The sequence below is a fragment of the Scardinius erythrophthalmus genome (genome assembly GCF_964197995.2).
Source record: "Scardinius erythrophthalmus genome assembly, chromosome: 13".
NCBI classification, from domain to species: Eukaryota; Metazoa; Chordata; class Actinopteri; order Cypriniformes; family Leuciscidae; genus Scardinius; species Scardinius erythrophthalmus.
The window spans coordinates 20,805,035-20,824,718 of NC_138233.1; the positions used below are offsets into that span (position 1 = coordinate 20,805,035).

The following is a 19,684-nucleotide window of genomic DNA, read 5'->3' on the forward strand; positions in this document are numbered from 1 at the left end:
CCAGCCAAGGTGTAGATGCTCTCTCTCTCTCTCTCTCTCTCTCTCTCTCTCTCTCTCTCTCTCTCTCTCTCTCTCTCTCTCCCTCTCTCTCTTATATAAAGAATTATGCCTTCTCCAACTGCAATCCAGCTGGAATCAACGAAATACTTGATAAAGAAAAAACAATGTGCCTCATCAGGGGCTTTAGGATTTTAAGATCTCACTTTTTAAGAAGTGTGCATACCTGCATAAAGTAGTTAGCTAGAATAATCTATGTGTACGTATTACAAATTCATCATCGTCATCATTCTAGTTTTTATCGACAGACATTAATGACGGTACCTGTTTTAACTATATCCTCACGACTTCAGTCATGTTACGGTGTGTTTTGACAACGCTGTCAATGGTAGTTTGCGTTTGATCATTAGCGTTACTTGGTTCCTTACCTTACATCGTAAAGTCTGTCATCGCATGAAATTAAAATAATCTAAATAATCTACATCATAGTTTGTGCAGTTAGTGGTTTAAGATTAAAAAATACTTAATCTATATATCTATATATCAATATACACATTTGTATGTATTACAATGATAGATTCATTGTTACCTATGATAGTAAGTTCTTGTTGCTGTGGCAACAAAACTACAACATGGCTACCTTTGTATATCTTAATTGTGAATTTTTTCACACTTCAAGTGAAATAATGTACAACGTTAACTTATTCAGAAAGGGAATGTGTTCTTAAGTTGTCTTGGAAAAAGATATGATTGACTATTTTGTAAAAAAAAAAATATATATATATATATATATAATACATATATATATATACAGACTTGTGAGATACTTTATGTCCAGAGGCCCTTTGGAGACATCATATGTTATTTCTGTTTTAATGATTATTATTTTTCTATTGGGGTTGCTGATCACTTTTAGATAAGAACCAGATCTTTACTTAAACAGCATCTGAGCTTTTGAACCAATCTGATGGATCAATTCGGGGGAAAAGACTTTCTTGTCTTATAATTTGATCAAAAAGGGCTGGCAATGCATTCGCAATGGTGCGTTCCGGTTTTTATAAATAACGCAGCCCTGTGATGTCATAAACGTGAGCCCCTGATTTCGGTGTCTGTCCCCCTCTGGCCCGCCCAGACTGCACCCCAGCTGTGCTGGGACCTGGTGACTCACGTCACCCCATTGGTGTACGAATGTGTGTTATTCACCTTGTTTGCACTTATGTACATAAATGAGTCAAAATATTCAGAATTTATTTTGAATATACATAGAAGAATAAATATATATATATATATGTAGAAGAGCAGATTCAAATCAAATGTCTGTATTGTTTGGAATACAGGTAAACTGTTAAAGAGATAGATGCTGTTTTGCCGGGGTGTTGCGGAGAAATGTGTTGTTTGTTCTGTTTGCTAATGCCCTCGTTCTTATCGTTAAGCATGATATTGCATTTTGCGGAAATAATGATGTCAAAAAAGGCTTTGTAGTTTTGCATAGCTTACAAAAGCGCGTCGAGTTTGAGCACTGTGTCCGCTTGCGTCTGATCCCGATGTGCGGTTGTGTCCGGAAACCAAAGAACGGCCAACTTGATTCTCTTTTACCTCTACGTCGTGTGAGTTTCAGGCTCACAGTTTTGTTTTCTGTGTAGTCCCATGAGATGCGGTGAAACAGCGGGTGTAGTAACAGGAAGACCTGGAGGGCAGCATGGGGCAGTTTAGCACATAAAGAGCACCTCAGGATCAGACCACAGCTGGAAAGCATTGCTGCAGGTTCTACAAAATACCGAATTTCAGTTTTCCGTTTGGTTTGGTTTGGTTGTTGACGGACATTTTCCATTCTTGTGCATTCACCAAGAACAACAAACAAACCTGAAAATCTCACAGGATATCCTTCAAAATCCCACGTTAAATCGCCAGACAAAACCCTCTGTTGAAGAAAACTTGTACATTCTGTGCTCTACAGTTGCTTTGGAAGCCAATAATTTTGTTGCCATGGCACTTGCCCTTATAGTGAGGGAGAGACCGAGTCTTTTGTAGGTTCTTGCATATAGACGCACCTTTGGACCAATTGAATATGGTCCTCAGCCTTTTGACTGTAAAGCTGAGGTAGCACTTAGGACTTAGCATAGACTAAGGGTCCCGACTTGCATCCAGAAGCTGAATGCGAACACACGGGACGCTCCTTTTACCACTGTGCTTGACAGAGAAAATCAACAAAAGCTCTTCTGCTGTCCATTATCCTGTGCCTAAACATTCAGTGTGATGTGAAAGGACTGGTCTGTAAAGAAAGCCATTGAGGTTAGACTTCCACCTAACTGTGCCCTACATTCAGTCACGTCATCATCATACCTGTTACTGGAACACTAACGTCATTGGTTTGTGTTTACATGTCACTAAGTCACTGAGACCGGAGCATCACATTAATGTTGTACAAAGCTGTATAGTTTCAAATGAAATCGCTCGTTGATGAAGAGGTTTTGTCCCTTTAAAGGCATCTGCTGATGCCTCTGTAAATGCTATTGTGTGTGTGGAACCGTTCTAAGAATGTCTACATTGTTTCAAAGCCATATGAAATAGATTCCTCTCTCTCCCACTGTAGGACAAGATAAAACTGAATGCTTTGACTCTTTATATGAAATGCTTCTCTTTCTATTTAGCTTATTGTGCTTGTATGTGCTTCAAGAACTGTGCTTCTTGTCAATCCCTTTGCAATATATCAATGTATGGAATATATACATACTTAAGACTTCTGTTCTTTTTGTTTGACATTTTAATAAAGCACTTAAAAGGCAATTTTGGGCTGTGTTTGGTGTGTTTTTTTTCTGGTTGTATTCAACTACAAACTGCTCTAAAGAGATGTAAAAAAAAAAAAGAACTGTATTTAAAGGAACACGCCGACTTTTTGGGACTTTAGCTTATAAACCATATCCCCCAGAGTTAGATAAGTCCATACATACCCTTCTCATCTCCGTGCGTGCCGTAGCTCTGTCTGACGCACACACCACTAGCCTAGCTTAGCACAAAGACTGGAGGTAAACGGCTCCAGCTAGCATACTGATCCCAATAAGTGACAAAATAACACCAACATTTTTTCTAGTTACATGTTGTGATTTGTATAGTCACAGCGTGTACAAATAACAAGGTCACATGAGTCACCGAATACAGACTGGGAACTATATTCTCAGAAGGCTAAGCACTACTACTTCTGCGGAGTGATTTGCTCGCACCACCTGAGAAGCCCCGTGGTGAGGAACAGAAATTTCACTCAGAGTTGGAGTAAATCACTCCACAGGAGTAGCAGTGCTTCATCTTCTGAGAATATAGTTCCCAGTATGTGTACGGTTAGAAGACGGCTGTGTCTCATGTGACCTTGTTATTTGTACACGCTGTGACTATACAAATCACAACATGTAAATAGGAAAATGTTGGCGTTATTTTGTCACTTATTGGGAGCAGTATGCTAGCTGGAGCCGTTTACCTCCAGTCTTTGTGCTAAGCTAGGCTAGCGGTGGGTGCGTCAGACAGAGTTACGGCACGCACGGAGATGAGAAGAGTATGTATGGACTTATCCAACTCTGAGGGATACGGTGAATGAGCTAAAGCCCCAAAAAGTCGACGTGTTCCTTTAAGAATCATTTGCTTAACTGTACAAAACTATTCAAAACACTGTACATGCTAAGATAATGCCATCAGTTGTGACTTTTTGTGTGTTGTAAAGGATGTCCAAGGTGTGTTCACTAACAGAGACAGCTCCTTGACCACTTCATGATTACACATGCTTTAAATTGCCTAGTTTTGACCTTGTTAATATGTTGAAAACACACTGGCCACTGTCAAATAACTATTAGTCTGCTCATTGACTGTGCCTATGCCTCACTTTCTCTTATCTTTTATCTTATTATAATTATCTTATAATATTAGTATTATAAATTATATAATCTGTAAATGTATATAATCTGTAAAAATTGTCTCAATATCTGAATACATAGGGTTATTATATACCAGTATTATTATAAATAATATTAATTATTTAACGAGTCATACAGTAATTAAGGTTCCAGGTAGGCCTAGGTGTGGCCGTGCTGGTATATAAAGAGTAAGTTCCCCTAAATCTCTGAGCCTGAGATTTCTGCTATACTCATTTTAAGTTTTCATATCTAATTAGCCTGATTGCCAGTCAGATTTACAAAAACACAACAAATGTTAATTACTTTAAAATTGCTGTCCTGTGTTAATACTTTTTGTATTGTGAGAGTGATGTGATTTCCGGCGGATGTTTATTGGTCAGTGTGCGGTGTGAGAGAGAAAAGCGCTTCTCTGCGGGGCCCGCCTTATGTCAGCGAATCGGTTCTTTTGAACAGTTCATTTTATAGAACCGGTTCAGAAAAAGGACTTTGCGAACCCTTTGCTTCAAACGTAACGTAATTATGTCACTACATCCCAATAAACGTGTTCCTACTAAAAAGAGTATTTATTTAATGTTTGTCATTTAAGTCTGTTGCACTAATTATTCAGTGTATAAAATATAGTCATTTTAAAACAAATGACCAGCTACTAATTTATTACTACTAAAATTACTATTGCTTATATCTGTTGGAAAAACGTTTTCCACGTTTAAAAAAAATATATATTTATTTAGACCAACTATGTGTTGATAAAATTACCATGCAATCAAGTAAACGTTTTTTAATACTTTTTCTCATACATTTCTGTTATTCGGCTATTAACTTTTGGTCTGTCGGTCAAACCCTTGGTTCCAAATGCCCTTTCACGAGAACTACTCGGACCCAATTCAGTCCGATTCGCTCAGTCCGTGAACCAATTCAACCGATTCACTGAAAAGATCCGAATCGGAAGAACTGTTCGTTCACGCTTCTGTGTGAGAGGAGCTCCGCTGCGGGGCCGCTGCTGTTGCTGCTGTCTGGGCCGATATGCAGAGGCGGGCCGGGGGAAAGAAACACAAGAAGAGAAGGCAATGCAGGATTCCAAGACGGCATCTATGAGTTGATCCCAGAGCAAGAAACCTGAAACTGGTTATTATATTCGTCGTTCAGACGCGGTATTAAAGCAGGAAAGGGCCGTTTGTGTGTGAATGCAGCCTCGCTCTTTGAGAAGCACTAGCCAGCTAACGCTAGTCATGTAGCGCTCCATTCACACGGACGCCAAACATGGACACGACTGCACTCAATACTTGTGTTTTATATCGCCTCTGTGGCTAACAAACTCTCGGATGTTCGGATCTCGATGGAGATAGAGTGCAGATGGAGGGGCGTTGTGGATTTAGCTAGATATTCACTCAGAGAAAACACTCCTCTTGAATCGTGGCTTTGATTTCCTCGAACCCGAGAAAAGTGCTCCTCCGGTGTTTGTTTTGATCGTAAAACGTTTAGATTAGAAGTGCTGTGATATTTTTATGTTTTTATGGCCGTTGCTGAGCAGATAAAGTTAGCTGTAGCTTAAGCCTGGATCAGACCAAATGAAGGAGTATAAGGTGGTTGTGCTGGGCAGCGGCGGCGTGGGCAAGTCCGCACTCACGGTCCAGTTTGTGACCGGGACATTCATAGAAAAATATGACCCGACCATTGAGGACTTCTATAGGAAGGAGATCGAGGTGGATTCGTCCCCCTCGGTGCTGGAGATCCTGGACACCGCTGGGACCGAGCAGTTTGCGTCCATGCGAGATCTGTACATTAAAAATGGGCAAGGCTTCATTTTAGTCTACAGCCTGGTTAATCAGCAGTCATTTCAGGTGAGTGCTGCATCTCATATCTGGCTATACAAGTTCAGCAAATAAGCACTTGAGGTTTAGATTAGGACATTATTAGTTACTTGCGTAATACCACAAACGAGGTCAGATATCACTCGATAGCATGGGAACCTCTGTAATTTAGAAGTTTACCAAACCTAAACCCCTTCAGTCCAACTGTAGATGACATAAAACATAAGGTAAAGTAGTGTTGTGTCATATGCAACAGGTTGAGACTTGATCCCAGGTGATCTCTCACACACACCCATTTGTTTCATAACTTTTTATTTATTTATTATCCAACTCAAACATTATATTGTTCACATAGCATTTTGTATTGGATAAAATAGCAACAACATTGGATGAGATCTGAATACACAAAAGCAGACAAAAGTAGTTTGATAAAATGTCTACTTAAAGCCAGATATAATGTAGAAAAAGTTACTTTTATATCTCAAGTCATCAGGCCTACACCTCAACCAGACTCTCCATTAAAATTGGCATCAAATTAATTAATATTCACCCTATATCAAACTGTGAAAGAAAATTCATCTGGGCATGTTTCATTAAAAAAAAAAGAATACTAATAAATTACCTAGTATTGCCGTCATAACTGGATATTCTGGTGAAGCGACTGGTTACGTATGCAGGACTTCTCCAGTCATTTTTCCCGTTTAAACCACGCCCTTCAAGCTCACATTCATCTGTTTCCACTTTTGATTGCAATGCCCACATCTCAAAATCCAGTCGGACAGAATCAAGTCCTCACTCTACATTTTTCCTTTTTAATGATCTGTTACACTCTAATGTATCACAATACAGAAGAAAAGATCTGTTGCTACTTCCTGTTAATTTCTCTGTAAACAAAACTAACTGGGGTCTTAAACTGTGTTATCTTATACTTTTGTGTGACGAATCATTCCCATGAACTCTGTTATCTCCATGCTCCGCAGGACATCAGACCAATGCGGGACCAGATCGTCCGCGTGAAGCGCTTTGAGAAGGTGCCTCTGATCTTGGTGGGGAATAAGGTGGACCTGGAGTCAGAGCGGGAGGTCGCGGGTTCTGACGGACGTGCCCTTGCACAAGAGTGGGGCTGTCCCTTCATAGAGACCTCGGCCAAGAGCAAGAGCATGGTTGATGAGCTGTTCGCTGAGATTGTAAGGCAGATGAACTACACCACTTTGCCCGAGAAGCAAGAGCAGTGCTGCACCGCCTGCGTTGTGCAGTGAGCGTCGCGTCCCGGCCTTACTTTCACTCCAGGTATGAGAGGCCGAGACCTTGAGTAAACAAACCAACATTCAGGCTATCCAGTGCACTCACATCTCATTGAGTCTCCCCGATTTAAAAAAAAAAAAAAAAAAAAATCTTTTTTATAAATGTACACTGCTAAATTGTGTCGTGATAATTCTGACCAATGATAAATATGTATATAAATTATCATTGGATCACAACAAGAATGTGCCGTGAAGAACAATACCAGTGAGAAGCATGAAGAGACCGCGCTGTCTGGAAAATCCTTGTGAAGAAAGGGGAAATCCAAACATCCTGAATGGAAAGTGATGTCGCAAAACAGGAAATGGTGTTCCTGAGAGATGTGGCGTTTCAGCATTGTCTTTATGTAAACAGTTTTTTAGAGTCTCAGGTTTTGCCGATGGAAGATGATCTTACTTCAAACAGAGACGACATTTATTTGAAAGTTAAATTCTTTGTATCGTTTATACGTATAATGTTGTTTATATTTCTTGTAACCGCAGCACATTTCTCATTTCTGTGTTCCTTAGACACATGATCCAGACGGACGCTCTTTTGAACCAGTCTCTGATCGGATGACCCTTTGAGCCACACCTGTGCCACTGAGCCCCTTGAACTCTGACACTTAAGACATCTGGCCGAGGCTTGACTTTACTGCCCGGAAATAAATCATCGCAGGGTCTTCAAAACTCAAATCCTCCAGGGTCTGGATTGTAGAGCACATATACAATATCTTCAAGTTATGTTTTGGTTACCTGGAAATAAGTACAGTCTGTGAATTGGAGCACAGGAAACTTTTGGGTTATTAATAGCTATTTTTCGTATATAGGGGAAAGTTATGACGAGCAGGTCAGCTCAGGGCTATAATATCCCTGGAGAAGCTCTGTTGTAAATGTCCCCTGTTTTTTCTTTTAACATATTAAGTTTGATATCTAATTATTAAACTGTAACAGCCATTATGCAGGTTTGAGACCTCAGTATGTAACATTTCTTTTCTTTTTTTTCCCCCTCTTGATTTTTTTTAAACTACTGGTATGTATGCTTTCTCTCCTAATACTCTATTTATTAAAGTCTTTAATTACCGAGATAGGTGAATACTGCGTTTTTATATTCTTTTGGCTGTTTTGGCTTTTTGTGACTACAGTATGCGTTGTTTCTGAAGTACAGCATTGATGATGCCTTAAATGATTACAGTCTAAAACCTGTGTTGTCTTTCTTTTCTTGTGATCTTTGTTTTTGACACACATTTCCACCACTGCTTCTATAGAAACTTGTAATGTTAAGTCATTCATCACCATAATGTAAATATAACTCTTAGCTCTTAAAACTGTAAACACATAAAATGGACAAATGCCAAAGTTGGTAATCAATGACATTTTTGAGACATTTAAACCGAAACAACTAAATAAAGAACTTGAAATTGATGCATGCAATACCTCACAATAGGCTTTTGATAATGACCTTTAAGTTGCCTGGAAATCAGTCATTATCAGTTTCCAACAATCTGTCTTATTGTGGCAGGAAACCCAATGTCTGAAATCTAGGGGTCTCATGATGAGCTTGAAGTAGGACACTGTTTGCTTGTTGGCTATGTGGGTCTTGAAAGTATTTTAAATGCAGCATTAAATACAAAAAAGAAAGCCTTTGAGTAATTGAACATGTGAAGTCACAGAGGTTCACCCTTTTGCTGTCTGCACATTAGGCCTGTGGTCAAGTAGATGGGCAAGAAAGTAATGGCTACTGTAACAGCTCAAACATTGTGTGTGGAGATGGGAAAACCTGTTGGAATGGTGACCATGTGCATCGCTTGATTAGATATCTGTGGCAGAATGACAAGACAAAAGTCACATCTCAGTTAAAGGCCTGTGACTCCATCACAGGAGTGGCTTGAGGAGTCATTTCAATGTCCTTGAATCACAATCCAGATTTAGAGGAAAAAAATAAAAAAAGTAGAACCACTTCTCTAAAGGGTGCTAAATAGGTTATAAAAGGTTTTAATAATTGTAATTGAGTCTTTGGTGTTAGGCAGTACCTTTTGAGCTCTACATTTTATGTGACTTTGTTTTAGGGACATATTTCTATAAAAAATAAATGCCAGAAAATCGTGGAATTATTTAAAATGATCTCCCCTATGTTCAGCTAGTTGTGATACTATGATAACAGAATGATTTTCATTTTTATTTATTTTTCAAAAAAAGTTATATTTTATATAATATAAAGATAAATGATGAGATGTGCAGTAAATTACTATAACAGGAATGGGCTATGCAAATTAAGTGTTTATTTTTTATTGTTTGTTTGCTTTCATCAAACATACTCATATTATATGCTGATATATTTTAAAAAATTATTTTAGAGACAAATCACACCTTTGACAAGGCTAAGTGTAAATACTTTGAGATAACGGATGACTTGTAGTGCACTTACCAGTCGGACTTTTATTTTGAAGGGTGAAAAGAATCTCCATGTATTATGTTTTCTTCACGATTTCTGGTTTCATTTTTTTCGAGGCTGTTTTCTGTGACATTTAGTAAGACCTGTCACACTTATACAATGAAAACTGTATTTGTAACTGTCGGGACAACAAGTTTTGATGATCTGATTGGCACTGTGACTTCAGATGAATCTGTAAAGGTAATACCATTCATAAACAGTGAGCTGTGAGATTCTGAACGACACAAATAAGTTTCTGTACCTGTGCTTCAGTTTTATTAGCAATAATCCGTGAGTTTTAACTGAAAAACACGTATGTCCTGTTTATGTTTCTGAGCGAAGGCATTCATTCACCGTGGCTACACAGACATGGTGCTTCAGGTTGGCAGAGGTTCAGTTGTGCCTGATCTGGACAGCTGCCCTGGACTGACACTACAAGTGTTTCGCTTCAAAGACTCAATCGCTGAGGACATGAGACACTCAGACCTGGTCATCAGTCATGCTGGTGGGTTAAAGGGATAGTTCACTTTGAAATTAAATTTTGGTATGTTTTAGCTTACCTCAAGGGCATCCAAGATGTAGGTGTCTTTTTTTCCGCAGTAGTTTCAATTTTGAGGTCTTTGGTCACTGTCTCAAAGTGCATGCACAGAGTCCAAATTAAACAATTCCCTATCGTAAGTACACATTGATGGCCTAAGACACGAAACGAGCGGTTTGTGTGAGAAAACGAACAGTATTTATATAATTTTTATCTCTTATACACAGCCACGTCCAAGTGATCTGAGGGCACGAGCGCATCCTGCTGTGTGACCTGTACGCAGACTGGTGCATAGAAATATACACTAGAGTCGCATTAAAGACATTCGTTCCAATGAACTGCCGTAGCCAAGGCGACATCTAGTGTATATATCTATGCACCAGTCTGCGCACACGTCACACACCAGGATGCGCGCGCGCCCTCAGATCACTTGGACGTGGCTGTGTATAAGAGGTAAAAATTATATAAATACTGTTCGTTTTCTCACACAAAACGCTCGTTTCGTGTCTTAGGCCATGAATGTGTACTTACGATGGGGAATTGTTTAATTTGGACGATGGGGAATTGTTTAATTTGGACTCTGTGCATGCTCTTTGAGACAGTGACCATAGAACTGCATTATATGACTGACAGACAAGAACGGTTTGACCTAAAAATATCAAAATTTAAACTACTGCGGAAAAAAAGACACCTACATCTTGGATGCCCTTGAGGTAAGCCAAAACATAACAAAATTTAATTTCAAAGTGAACTATCCCTTTAAAGCTCCCTGTGCCCCAAACACTACTCTAAAATACAGTTTAGTTAAAACATAAATGAGGTGTATTCTTTTTGGGGCAAGCAAATTAAGGAAACACTTTATAACAACCATCAGATCAGTTGTTTATATTGACGAATATGAATATCAAATATAACAAAATTCCCATAATTTTTCTCAGAGTCTTTTTACTTAATTTATAGATGCTTTTACATTTTTTGGGTGGGGGTCCCTCGCACAAGGATGCTCATATTTATCTTAAACCCCTCATCTCATGTAATATAGTTTGTTGTGGACTTTATAATTACCTATATAACAAAAAGTTATACCGCAGATTAGAAATAAGTTTAAATCTTAATATCGGCTCTATCCCCATTAGGAGCAGGAAGCTGTTTGGAAGCACTCGGAGCAAATAAACCTCTCCTGGTTGTGGTCAACGATAAATTAATGGACAATCATCAGCTGGAGCTCGCAAAGCAGCTGCAGGCAGATTCACATCTTATCTACTGCACTTGCAGGTTTGTTTTATACGGGAAGTCATTCACTTTTTCAACCATTTAAGTGGTTACTATTGTTATGGTTACATTTTGATGTGCTGACGGCAAATGTGTTTTTTTAACCCGTTATGACAGTACCCTGCCTCAGACCTTGCGGGACATGGATCTGTCTGCTTTGTCGACCTATGTGCCTGGTCAACCGCAGAACTTCGCCAATTTTTTAGATAAAGCCGTCGGACTTGTTTAAGAACCGCCTCTTGAGCCGTGCCAATTCGGGCTGAGGATGAACCTGTTTTAATGGAAATACCTGCACTGGACCCTCTAATGGTTGAGAAGAACTGTTTTTTACCAAACTGATAACTGACCTTTGATGATATATGCACTGAAGGGTTGAATAATAATGACACCATAGTGGTGAGAGTCATATGAAGCTGTGTTAAAATGTTCTGTCTTTTTATTAGCTAGTTATTTGTGTTAAAATATAAAAAAAAGTAAATTGTTAAAACTGAAAAAGATGTTATTTTGATTAATAAAATTATAAAATTTCAGATCACTGTAATTACTAATAAAATATTTAATGCATTTTATTATGTCTATTTTTTTCCCTCATTACTTCTATTGTCTATCAAGATATTTCTAATTGAAGGACCGGAAGCTGTCAAGGAAACACGCTGTACTGAACATCCTGTGTAGAATCAGACCTTACTCATTTGTTGCTCAGACGCTCAGAGGAGAGCATGACTTACATTCACACATCAAGACTATATTTTGTGCTTCTGTTCTTAATTTTGTCCTTTCAACTATGCTGTTCAGCACCTGCTCTGAGTAAGTATATAATTACACACAACATTGTGTGTCTGCACAGCGTTTTTGTGGTTAATGGCATTGTAAAGGTACACAAACATTTATGAGTTATTATCACAAGTCTGGGAATATAATCTTCACTGAAAAATACTGTTTGTAAAAAAGGATTCTGATTGTATGTTTGCTTTTAGTTTTTGTCTTCTAAAAGAAAAAGTTTGAGAGCGATGGTTTGAGTGGGGATTTCCACGGTTTTTCTTATGGATGTCATTTTTGTGTGTATGATGATTATGATGATGCTCTTGAGGTTTGTGATTCTGAGACTGATTAGCATTCTCTCTGTGTGGGTTACGGGAAACTGTTAGAAAATAAAAAGTTCAAGACTAAAAAAAAAAAAAAAAATCCTATTTTTTTTTTAATTTGTGAATTGCTACATGGATATTTTTGGTAACATGTTGGCCTGTGTAGGTGTGCAGTGTAAGATCATCAATCTCGAATATGTGGAGTGCATCTGGCACCCAAAAACAACAACAGCGAACTACACCTTCAGCAGTGTGTAAGTCTCCCACAACCCATTTTACTCATACTCATGAATACATCTATGTATGTAAATACATTATTGTTGAATGTTGTTTTGTGGTAATAATTGATAAGTGAGAAATAATATTAGATTTTATATTTACTTTGTCAGATTTAAAAACTACGCCTCCCATGACTGTACAGAATACATCTTGGAGCACAATTACACGGAAGGCTGCAGAATTCCTCTCAATGGATCTGATGATAGGTTTCCAACATTTGAAACAACTGTATTCACTGGAGGAAACCTCAGTGTTAAAACACTTTTTGAATCCCTCCAGAGAAATGGTAAGAAAACAAACAGATTTGCAATGTCTCAATGGTGTGTCAAACCTACCGTTCAAAAGTGACAATAAAGACATTTATAATGTTATAAAAGATTTCTAAATGCTGAATTTTTTTTTTTATAATTTTCTACAGAAATATTAAGCAGCACAACATTTCTCAACAATGATAATAATAAGAAATGTTTTTTGAGCAGCAAACCACAAAAACTAAGCAAACCCCAAACTTTTGAACCGTACTGTATATTATTAATAAATATACATAATTTCTTCACCCTCTAGTAATCTGAAAATCATTTTATTTATCTCTTTATTTCTTGCTTCTGATTGGGAAGCATTCTTTTGCCAAATATTTTTTTCAATTATGACCAACAATCTTTAGGCTCTTGTGCCAGGGAACAGATTTCACCTGTGCTAGTTACTATATCTCTCATATCACTCCACAATGTCTTTCTTCATATAATTTCAATAATTTAATTTCAACTCAAATCAATATTTCATGTCCACTTTTTTTATTTATTTGGTTAATATCCATGTTATTAGATAGATAGATAGATAGATAGATAGATAGATAGATAGATAGATAGATAGATAGATAGATAGATAGATAGATAGATAGATAGATAGATAGATAGATAGATAGATAGATAGATCCTCATTTAGGATTTATTTTGTTATAATGACTCTATCCCTTTATGTATTATAGATATATATTAATGAGTCTATTGTAAATTATCAGACTGATTCCCTCCAAACTAACGACTCATTTGTTTGTTATTGTACATGTATTTGTTTAGTGCATCTAAATCCACCCTATAACCTGTCAGTGATGTGGAATGAGCACGACAGCACACTTTTACTACAGTGGGACAGCATTGGCCCCCTCAAAAAAAAGTGTGTAGTCCATATGGTGCGCATTCTGTGCAACCAGAAAGACACAATCCAGGTGAGACGATACGATATTATGACCATTTTACATTCATTCTACCAACTGTCTCATCTTCATCTCTCTTTCTCTCCCAGTCGCCAAACTTGACAGAAATGTCATACAGTCTCTCTCAGGTCTCACAGAACAAGCACTATGTTTTCCAAGTCCGGAGCTCTGTTGCTGATGAGTGTGGTTCTTCGGATTTCTGGAGTAACTGGAGCGCTCCAGTGGAGTGGGGCAGTGCAGGTGGGCCAGTGAGGGACACGGAGAGATTTGCTCTCATTTGTCGTCTTATATTTTCCAATCGTGCTTCTCTGTTTTCTAGAGGACATCGGCAGACAAGGCTGGTGGCAGTGGTCGTATGGTATTCTGTCAGTCCTTCTGCTGTTGTTGCTGGGTTTGTCGTTGTGCTATTGTGAGAGGTGAGGGATGTTTAAGACATTTCACTCAGTATATTAATCATTATTTTTTTAACAATTTATACTAATACTTTATGTCCTATTTATATATTAGTAAATGCTTTATTGTATTAAATTATATAATGTAATATTTTTTTTTTTAAATCCAATCCGTATTAGGAAAAGAATCATCTTACTTCCAGTTGTGCCTGACCCTAGCAAGAACCTACAGGATTTGTTCCATAAACATGATGGAAATGTTGAGGTATTAAACTTTTTGCTGTATTTCTGTGAGTAAATCATGAGTAAATGTGCTTTGAAACCCTCTCAATTTCTTCTCAGAGCTGGGTTCACATCTCCAGAGAGCTGAAGGAAGCCTTTGAGCCGGACTACACTGAGCTGTCCTGCGATGTGTGTGAGGTAACGTCCCCTTGTGACGCCGGTCCCACACCTGTGGCCAGTCCCGCTTCTCAAACTGACAAGTGTGATGAACCAAGCACTGCAGAAGAGCCTGCAGAACAGCCGAGCTCATAAGCCATTCACCTGTACTGTCATCTCATTCACAAGCTACATTTTAATGTCGGTTTTCTTTTGCACATTTACTTTTTACCATTGTATTTCATTTTATGTAGAGTTGAAGTATAAGAAAGTTAAACTGCTAAAAAATTCTTAATACTACAGTGGCCATAAAAGTTTGGGGTCGTCACGCTCACCAAGGCTGAATTTATTTGATCAAAAATACAGTAAGAAGTGTAATATTGTGAAATATTATTACAATTTAAAATAACTGTTCTTTATTTTTTATATATTTTAAAATAAAATGTATTCTTGTGATGGAAAAGCTGAATTTTCAGCATCAATCCTCCAGTCTTCAGTGTCACATGATCCTTCAGAAATCATGCTGATTTAGTGTTAAAAACAATTGCGCTGCTTAATATTTTTGTGAAAACAGTGATACTTTTTTGTGTGTGTGAATAAAAACAACATTTATTTGAAATAAAAAATGTGTTTTTTTTTTTTTTTTTTTTTTGGTTTTTCATTCTAAAATGCTATGTATTGTTTCAAGTTCAGACTACAGGTAGGCTATTTGTACACTTTCTAACGGTGAACTTGAAGCAAACCGACTTCGTAAATCCGCTAATTGTGACCAGTTACCTAAAAATAATCGCAAAATGGCACAGAAAAGGTAAGTTAGTTCTGAGAAAAGCAGTTACAAAAAGATATTACAAAATCCATTAAAATCCACTTATGTGACACCTATTTTGATTATTCATATGCTATTGTTGTTTTTCTTGCCCTATGGATGTTTGCCCTCATCTATCTATTTATAAATTACAGGAACGTCTGTGTGTGTGTGTGTGTGTGTGTGTGTGTGTTATTCGCATATCTCTCGAACCGTTAGTCCGATGGATTTCAAACTTGACTGGTGTCTTGCTATACGGGCACGACTCGAGTAAGTGCAGTGCCAAGTTTGACGTTGTTTGAATTATGCAAAAGATATCGTTAAATATATCGGTAAAAAAAGCACACATTGAAGATGTTTGGATGATGTTTAGAAGGTTGTGGTTTAAAAATAAACATTCTGACATTAACACTCTGTCAGCTTAACATTATTAATAAGTCAGCTACTCCCTGAAGTTCTTTTTATTAAACTCTGTGTACACAAACAATGTAGTCAATGCTCAAGTTCATGTGTAGAGCCCCTGGTGATAGGCTACTTCGAGCACAGTTTTATGTTGTGGAGCCAATTAGTGTTTTAAAAATAGCGATTTTGATGCTATCATATAAGTGCCCCATGCACTCCCATTCAAAAGGCATTTTGACCTAAAATGAAAATACGGTCAATCTTAAAAGTTGCGTTTCTATTCTAATTATGCCTTTACACGAAACTTTGACTCGGGTAGATTAACAAAAAGAGCCAAGGTTCAATTTTGGCGAGAGTTACCCTTTAAATTTTATTTACACACAAAACATTAATGGCTAAGATTTTATAAAATGACTCTCTCAAGTCTTGGCGATCGGCCCCTATTAAACAATAAAGAAAGTAAGACATCTTTTTCTTATAGTTTAGTAGCCTACTATTCTTTTTGGCAGAATTTATCATTATAATCAAATCACAGGCACTTTGCACTAGTCTTACTCTGATTCCAGGTCATTGTGACATCACAGTCTTGATGATTATGTTACTCTCTGTCTGCTGTGTCACTAATTTGTAAGCACAGCTACAGCAGGCATGCATCTTTAAAACTGAACAGCAGACTGAGGTTTCAAGTTATTTTCTGCCGCAATGTTTATTTGCATTAAACATGGAGGTAAGGATCACAATTATTAATCAACTTGTTTAAAGCCGAACTCGGCAACTCTAGCGAACTCTAGTCACTTCTTCGCTGATTTTCCCTTTTGTTGTCGCATGTTTTCCCCACGAGCTCCCCCTACAGCTGTGGTGGGGCGTATATTTCACAACACAGTCGTAAAAAACTCACTTGCGGCGGCCTCCTCCGCCTCTCTACCGCGGCTCATGTGCGTTTGTTTTGATCGGAGCAAGCCAACTGTATCGCGTGGAGCTATGTCTTCCGAGGTGGGTAATCTGGTAATACATCATACATGCGTGTGTGTTTATGTCGAATTGCCGTAAAGCAATTTGTGTTTCGCGCTCGTTCTCGTTCTCGCTTTCGCTTCTCACGAGACTTCCAATTTCTATCTTGCCGGGACGGTAGTGAACAAGTTGCAAGGTTGGTTTTCCGCCTGGGAACGCTGGGGGGAGCGGGGAAAGTCACCAATATCACCAGAACAGGTTGTTTAACCATCCAAATGATTTCTAGACAGTTTTATTAAATTAAAAAAGCTACCAAGTTCTCCTTTAAATATCAATGCAATAAATGCATTGATATTTGTTTTAGATCTATATATTGCTTAGTAACTTACAAAATTTGATTTCTATCTACACAAATTGTTTTATTTCTCTATTTGGTCTGTTGTAAATGTCAAAGAACTGATCAGTGTGATGTTTGTGTATTTAGATAATGAAGAATTCCTGGTCAACAACGATTGTCCAGTTGTTGTCCTCATGCAGTACATTAAAACCAGGTTGCAACTTGCTGAGTCAGGTACAGCTCTCTCCGTGCTTTCTCTCATACATCAAGATTATGTGGATAATCAGTCAAACTATATTTACTTTTTTTTCCCAGTTTCGGGCACTTTCATTGAACAGAATCTTAAAAATGACATGACTGTCTTTTGAAGATACTTTCAGTCATTCAAGAGCTGTGCTTTTGTTGTGAATTTTCCACGTCAAAGAAATGCCTAGTGTATCTGAGAGTAGGTTAAACTGGCTGTACTCGACATGCTCTAGAGATCCCAGGTCAGGGGAGATTAGCTGAGCCTAGCGTGCTCTTCCAAACTCGGCGTGACCTCTGTGCAGGAGGTCACAGATCTCAGGCGTTAATATTTCACACTCTCTCTTAGCACATACTCCAACAACGGTGTCCGATTACATCTGTGGCATGTAGTAAGGGACATTACCCGGGATCAGCCCATCACTAATGGAGTGCTCATTACCACTGTCATTAACACTGTCCTCCTCCCTAACGCGTCTCTGCGCTTCTGTGTGGGCTAAAATGTTGTACAGAGACCGGAAACACGTATTATGTGACAGTTATTACACGTGTGAAACAAATATCTTAAGAGGGTGTCTGTGTGTGTGTTTCAGAGCTTATAGACCTGTGTGATGAACAAGGAGTGCTGAAATTCCTCTTTATGCCTGAGAATTCACAGGAGAATGGTAGTGGACTCCTAAATGCTAGAGAGTCATTCATTGCTTGCATTATTAAGCGTGAGTTTGAGTTTTTCACATGATATTTATTGATAACCTGAAGAGAATAGTTTGTGTATTTTTAAAGTAACAGTCAGGGATGTGTGTGTGTGTGTGTTTACAGGTACGTCTGATGGGGCTTATACGTCTGCCACATCTCTACTATCCAGTGTTCACTCTGCTCTTATAGGTGCCATTGCATTTTGTACACTGCAAAAATATATTTTTTAATCAGTTTTATAATATATATATATATATATATATATATATATATATATATATATATATATATACATTATTTAGCGAAGAAGAAAATTCTTGAAAGGTAACTAATATCATGATTGTTTTCAGAGAATATAGATTAAATTAACTTGCGTTAATACTAACATGTTGGATATGTAGTGAATTCATGTTTAGACAAAAATACTTTTTTACTGTATAGTCTAAGTTACAATTTTATTATTATTTGAGCTATTTTATGTAGCAGTTGCGTTGTATTTTATATTGCTGATACGCTGTTGTTTCAGCCTGGCAAGCCAGACCTACATCAAGATGTTGGGTCTGGCAACTCACCATAGTCACGGCTCAATATATACAACCGGCACATCCGGGAACTTAACTGTCAATTTCGTAACCGCCCCTTTTTAGGGGAAAACAAGCCAGACTTCCCATAGACTTCAATACAAAATAGCGGCACAAAACAACGTCCGTACACAGCCGGCAGACGTGTATAACTTCAGAAATCACTTAGATGAAATACATTGAGTAATTATATGTCCACCCTGCCTTCCATAGAGCGTGAACGATACATTTATAAACTTAATTTGGGCAACTTAAAAACATATCCCGTTTCATTCTACCAGCGTCAAAATGGTCTAACAACCCCACCCAGTGGTTTACCCGGACATTTACTCGTACCTCATCGAGTCACCAGGTAGCCAGTGAATGATTTTACTACGGTTTTAATAAGTAAACATCTTTAAATGTATAATATTGTGTCTTTATATTTAGAGTAGCTACTGAGTGCACGTTTCTGTCCAGCTATACAACTAGCCTGATTTAGCTTTCGATAGCATCATCCGTAATTCATGATATTTCCATAACAGCAAGATATTGATGATGATGGCAGGCAGAGATGGGCATAAATACATGGAAATGTATTTAAAATAAAATAAAAAATACAAAATACTGTGTGGAAAAAAATAATTAAATACAAATACATAATAGGGGTAGCCTACTGTGTGAAAAAAAAATGTTTAAATACAAATTACATGTTTGTAAGGGTTAGTACACGTCCTCAATCCGTTACTGTGTATGGCGCTCGCCGGATTGTTTTCCCCTAAAAGTGGGCGTGAACCTTTTCAGAGACGTTCTATGACGCTACGCCGGTTGTATGTATCCGAGGGGCCGGATAAACGGCTGTCTTTCAAATTCCCTCTGCACGCAATAGGACAGCGCTTCAACCAACCAGAGCGTTTTCCCAACAGCGGAGCTAGTTGATAGATTCAATTTTTGCCATATCTGGCCGGCAAAACTACGAACACATCTTCCTTTTTTTAAGAATGACTTAAGTGCTGTTCTATGCTCTTTTCTCAAAGAAAAACTTAACTCCAAGTCCTCCAGAGTCGCGGACAAAGCCGATTCGAAAGATGTTCGCCAGCAGCAGC

The 19,684-nt window shown here is 38.0% G+C and overlaps 3 protein-coding genes across 3 annotated transcripts; all 3 read left to right on the forward strand.

Moving 5' to 3' along the window:
- Positions 1-4,780: 4,780 nt before the first annotated feature.
- On the forward strand, positions 4,781-8,078 carry rap2c (RAP2C, member of RAS oncogene family). The gene is made up of 3 exons (XM_081382604.1): positions 4,781-5,740; positions 6,691-7,000; positions 7,522-8,078. The coding sequence occupies exons 1-2, from the start codon at positions 5,468-5,470 to the stop codon at positions 6,967-6,969; spliced, it is 552 nt and encodes a 183-aa protein (XP_081238730.1). The 5' UTR covers positions 4,781-5,467; the 3' UTR covers positions 6,970-7,000; positions 7,522-8,078.
- A 1,295-nt stretch (positions 8,079-9,373) lies between these two features.
- Positions 9,374-11,842, forward strand: LOC308700715 (UDP-N-acetylglucosamine transferase subunit ALG13). The gene is made up of 4 exons (XM_081382475.1): positions 9,374-9,625; positions 9,767-9,929; positions 11,099-11,237; positions 11,352-11,842. Exons 1-4 carry the CDS (start codon positions 9,464-9,466, stop codon positions 11,461-11,463), a joined length of 576 nt encoding a protein of 191 aa, XP_081238601.1. The 5' UTR covers positions 9,374-9,463; the 3' UTR covers positions 11,464-11,842.
- Positions 11,843-11,934: 92 nt separating this feature from the next.
- On the forward strand, positions 11,935-15,200 carry il2rgb (interleukin 2 receptor, gamma b). The gene is made up of 8 exons (XM_081382474.1): positions 11,935-12,041; positions 12,486-12,573; positions 12,709-12,884; positions 13,678-13,826; positions 13,904-14,054; positions 14,134-14,230; positions 14,387-14,471; positions 14,549-15,200. The coding sequence occupies exons 1-8, from the start codon at positions 11,954-11,956 to the stop codon at positions 14,738-14,740; spliced, it is 1,026 nt and encodes a 341-aa protein (XP_081238600.1). The 5' UTR covers positions 11,935-11,953; the 3' UTR covers positions 14,741-15,200.
- The last annotated feature ends 4,484 nt before the right edge of the window (positions 15,201-19,684 follow it).

Excerpts from the sequence above, each read along its gene's own strand:
- rap2c (XM_081382604.1), top strand. The coding sequence starts at position 5,468 with ATGAAGGAGTATAAGGTGGTTGTGCTGGGCAGCGGCGGCGTGGGCAAG. Across the intron at positions 5,741-6,690 it reads TTAATCAGCAGTCATTTCAG|GACATCAGACCAATGCGGGA; the intron begins GTGAGTGCTGCA and ends CATGCTCCGCAG.
- LOC308700715 (XM_081382475.1), top strand. The coding sequence starts at position 9,464 with ATGTTTTCTTCACGATTTCTGGTTTCATTTTTTTCGAGGCTGTTTTCT. Across the intron at positions 9,626-9,766 it reads CTTCAGATGAATCTGTAAAG|GCATTCATTCACCGTGGCTA; the intron begins GTAATACCATTC and ends TTCTGAGCGAAG. Across the intron at positions 11,238-11,351 it reads CTTATCTACTGCACTTGCAG|TACCCTGCCTCAGACCTTGC; the intron begins GTTTGTTTTATA and ends CCGTTATGACAG.
- il2rgb (XM_081382474.1), top strand. The coding sequence starts at position 11,954 with ATGACTTACATTCACACATCAAGACTATATTTTGTGCTTCTGTTCTTA. Across the intron at positions 12,042-12,485 it reads CTGTTCAGCACCTGCTCTGA|GTGTGCAGTGTAAGATCATC; the intron begins GTAAGTATATAA and ends TGGCCTGTGTAG. Across the intron at positions 12,574-12,708 it reads AACTACACCTTCAGCAGTGT|ATTTAAAAACTACGCCTCCC; the intron begins GTAAGTCTCCCA and ends TTACTTTGTCAG.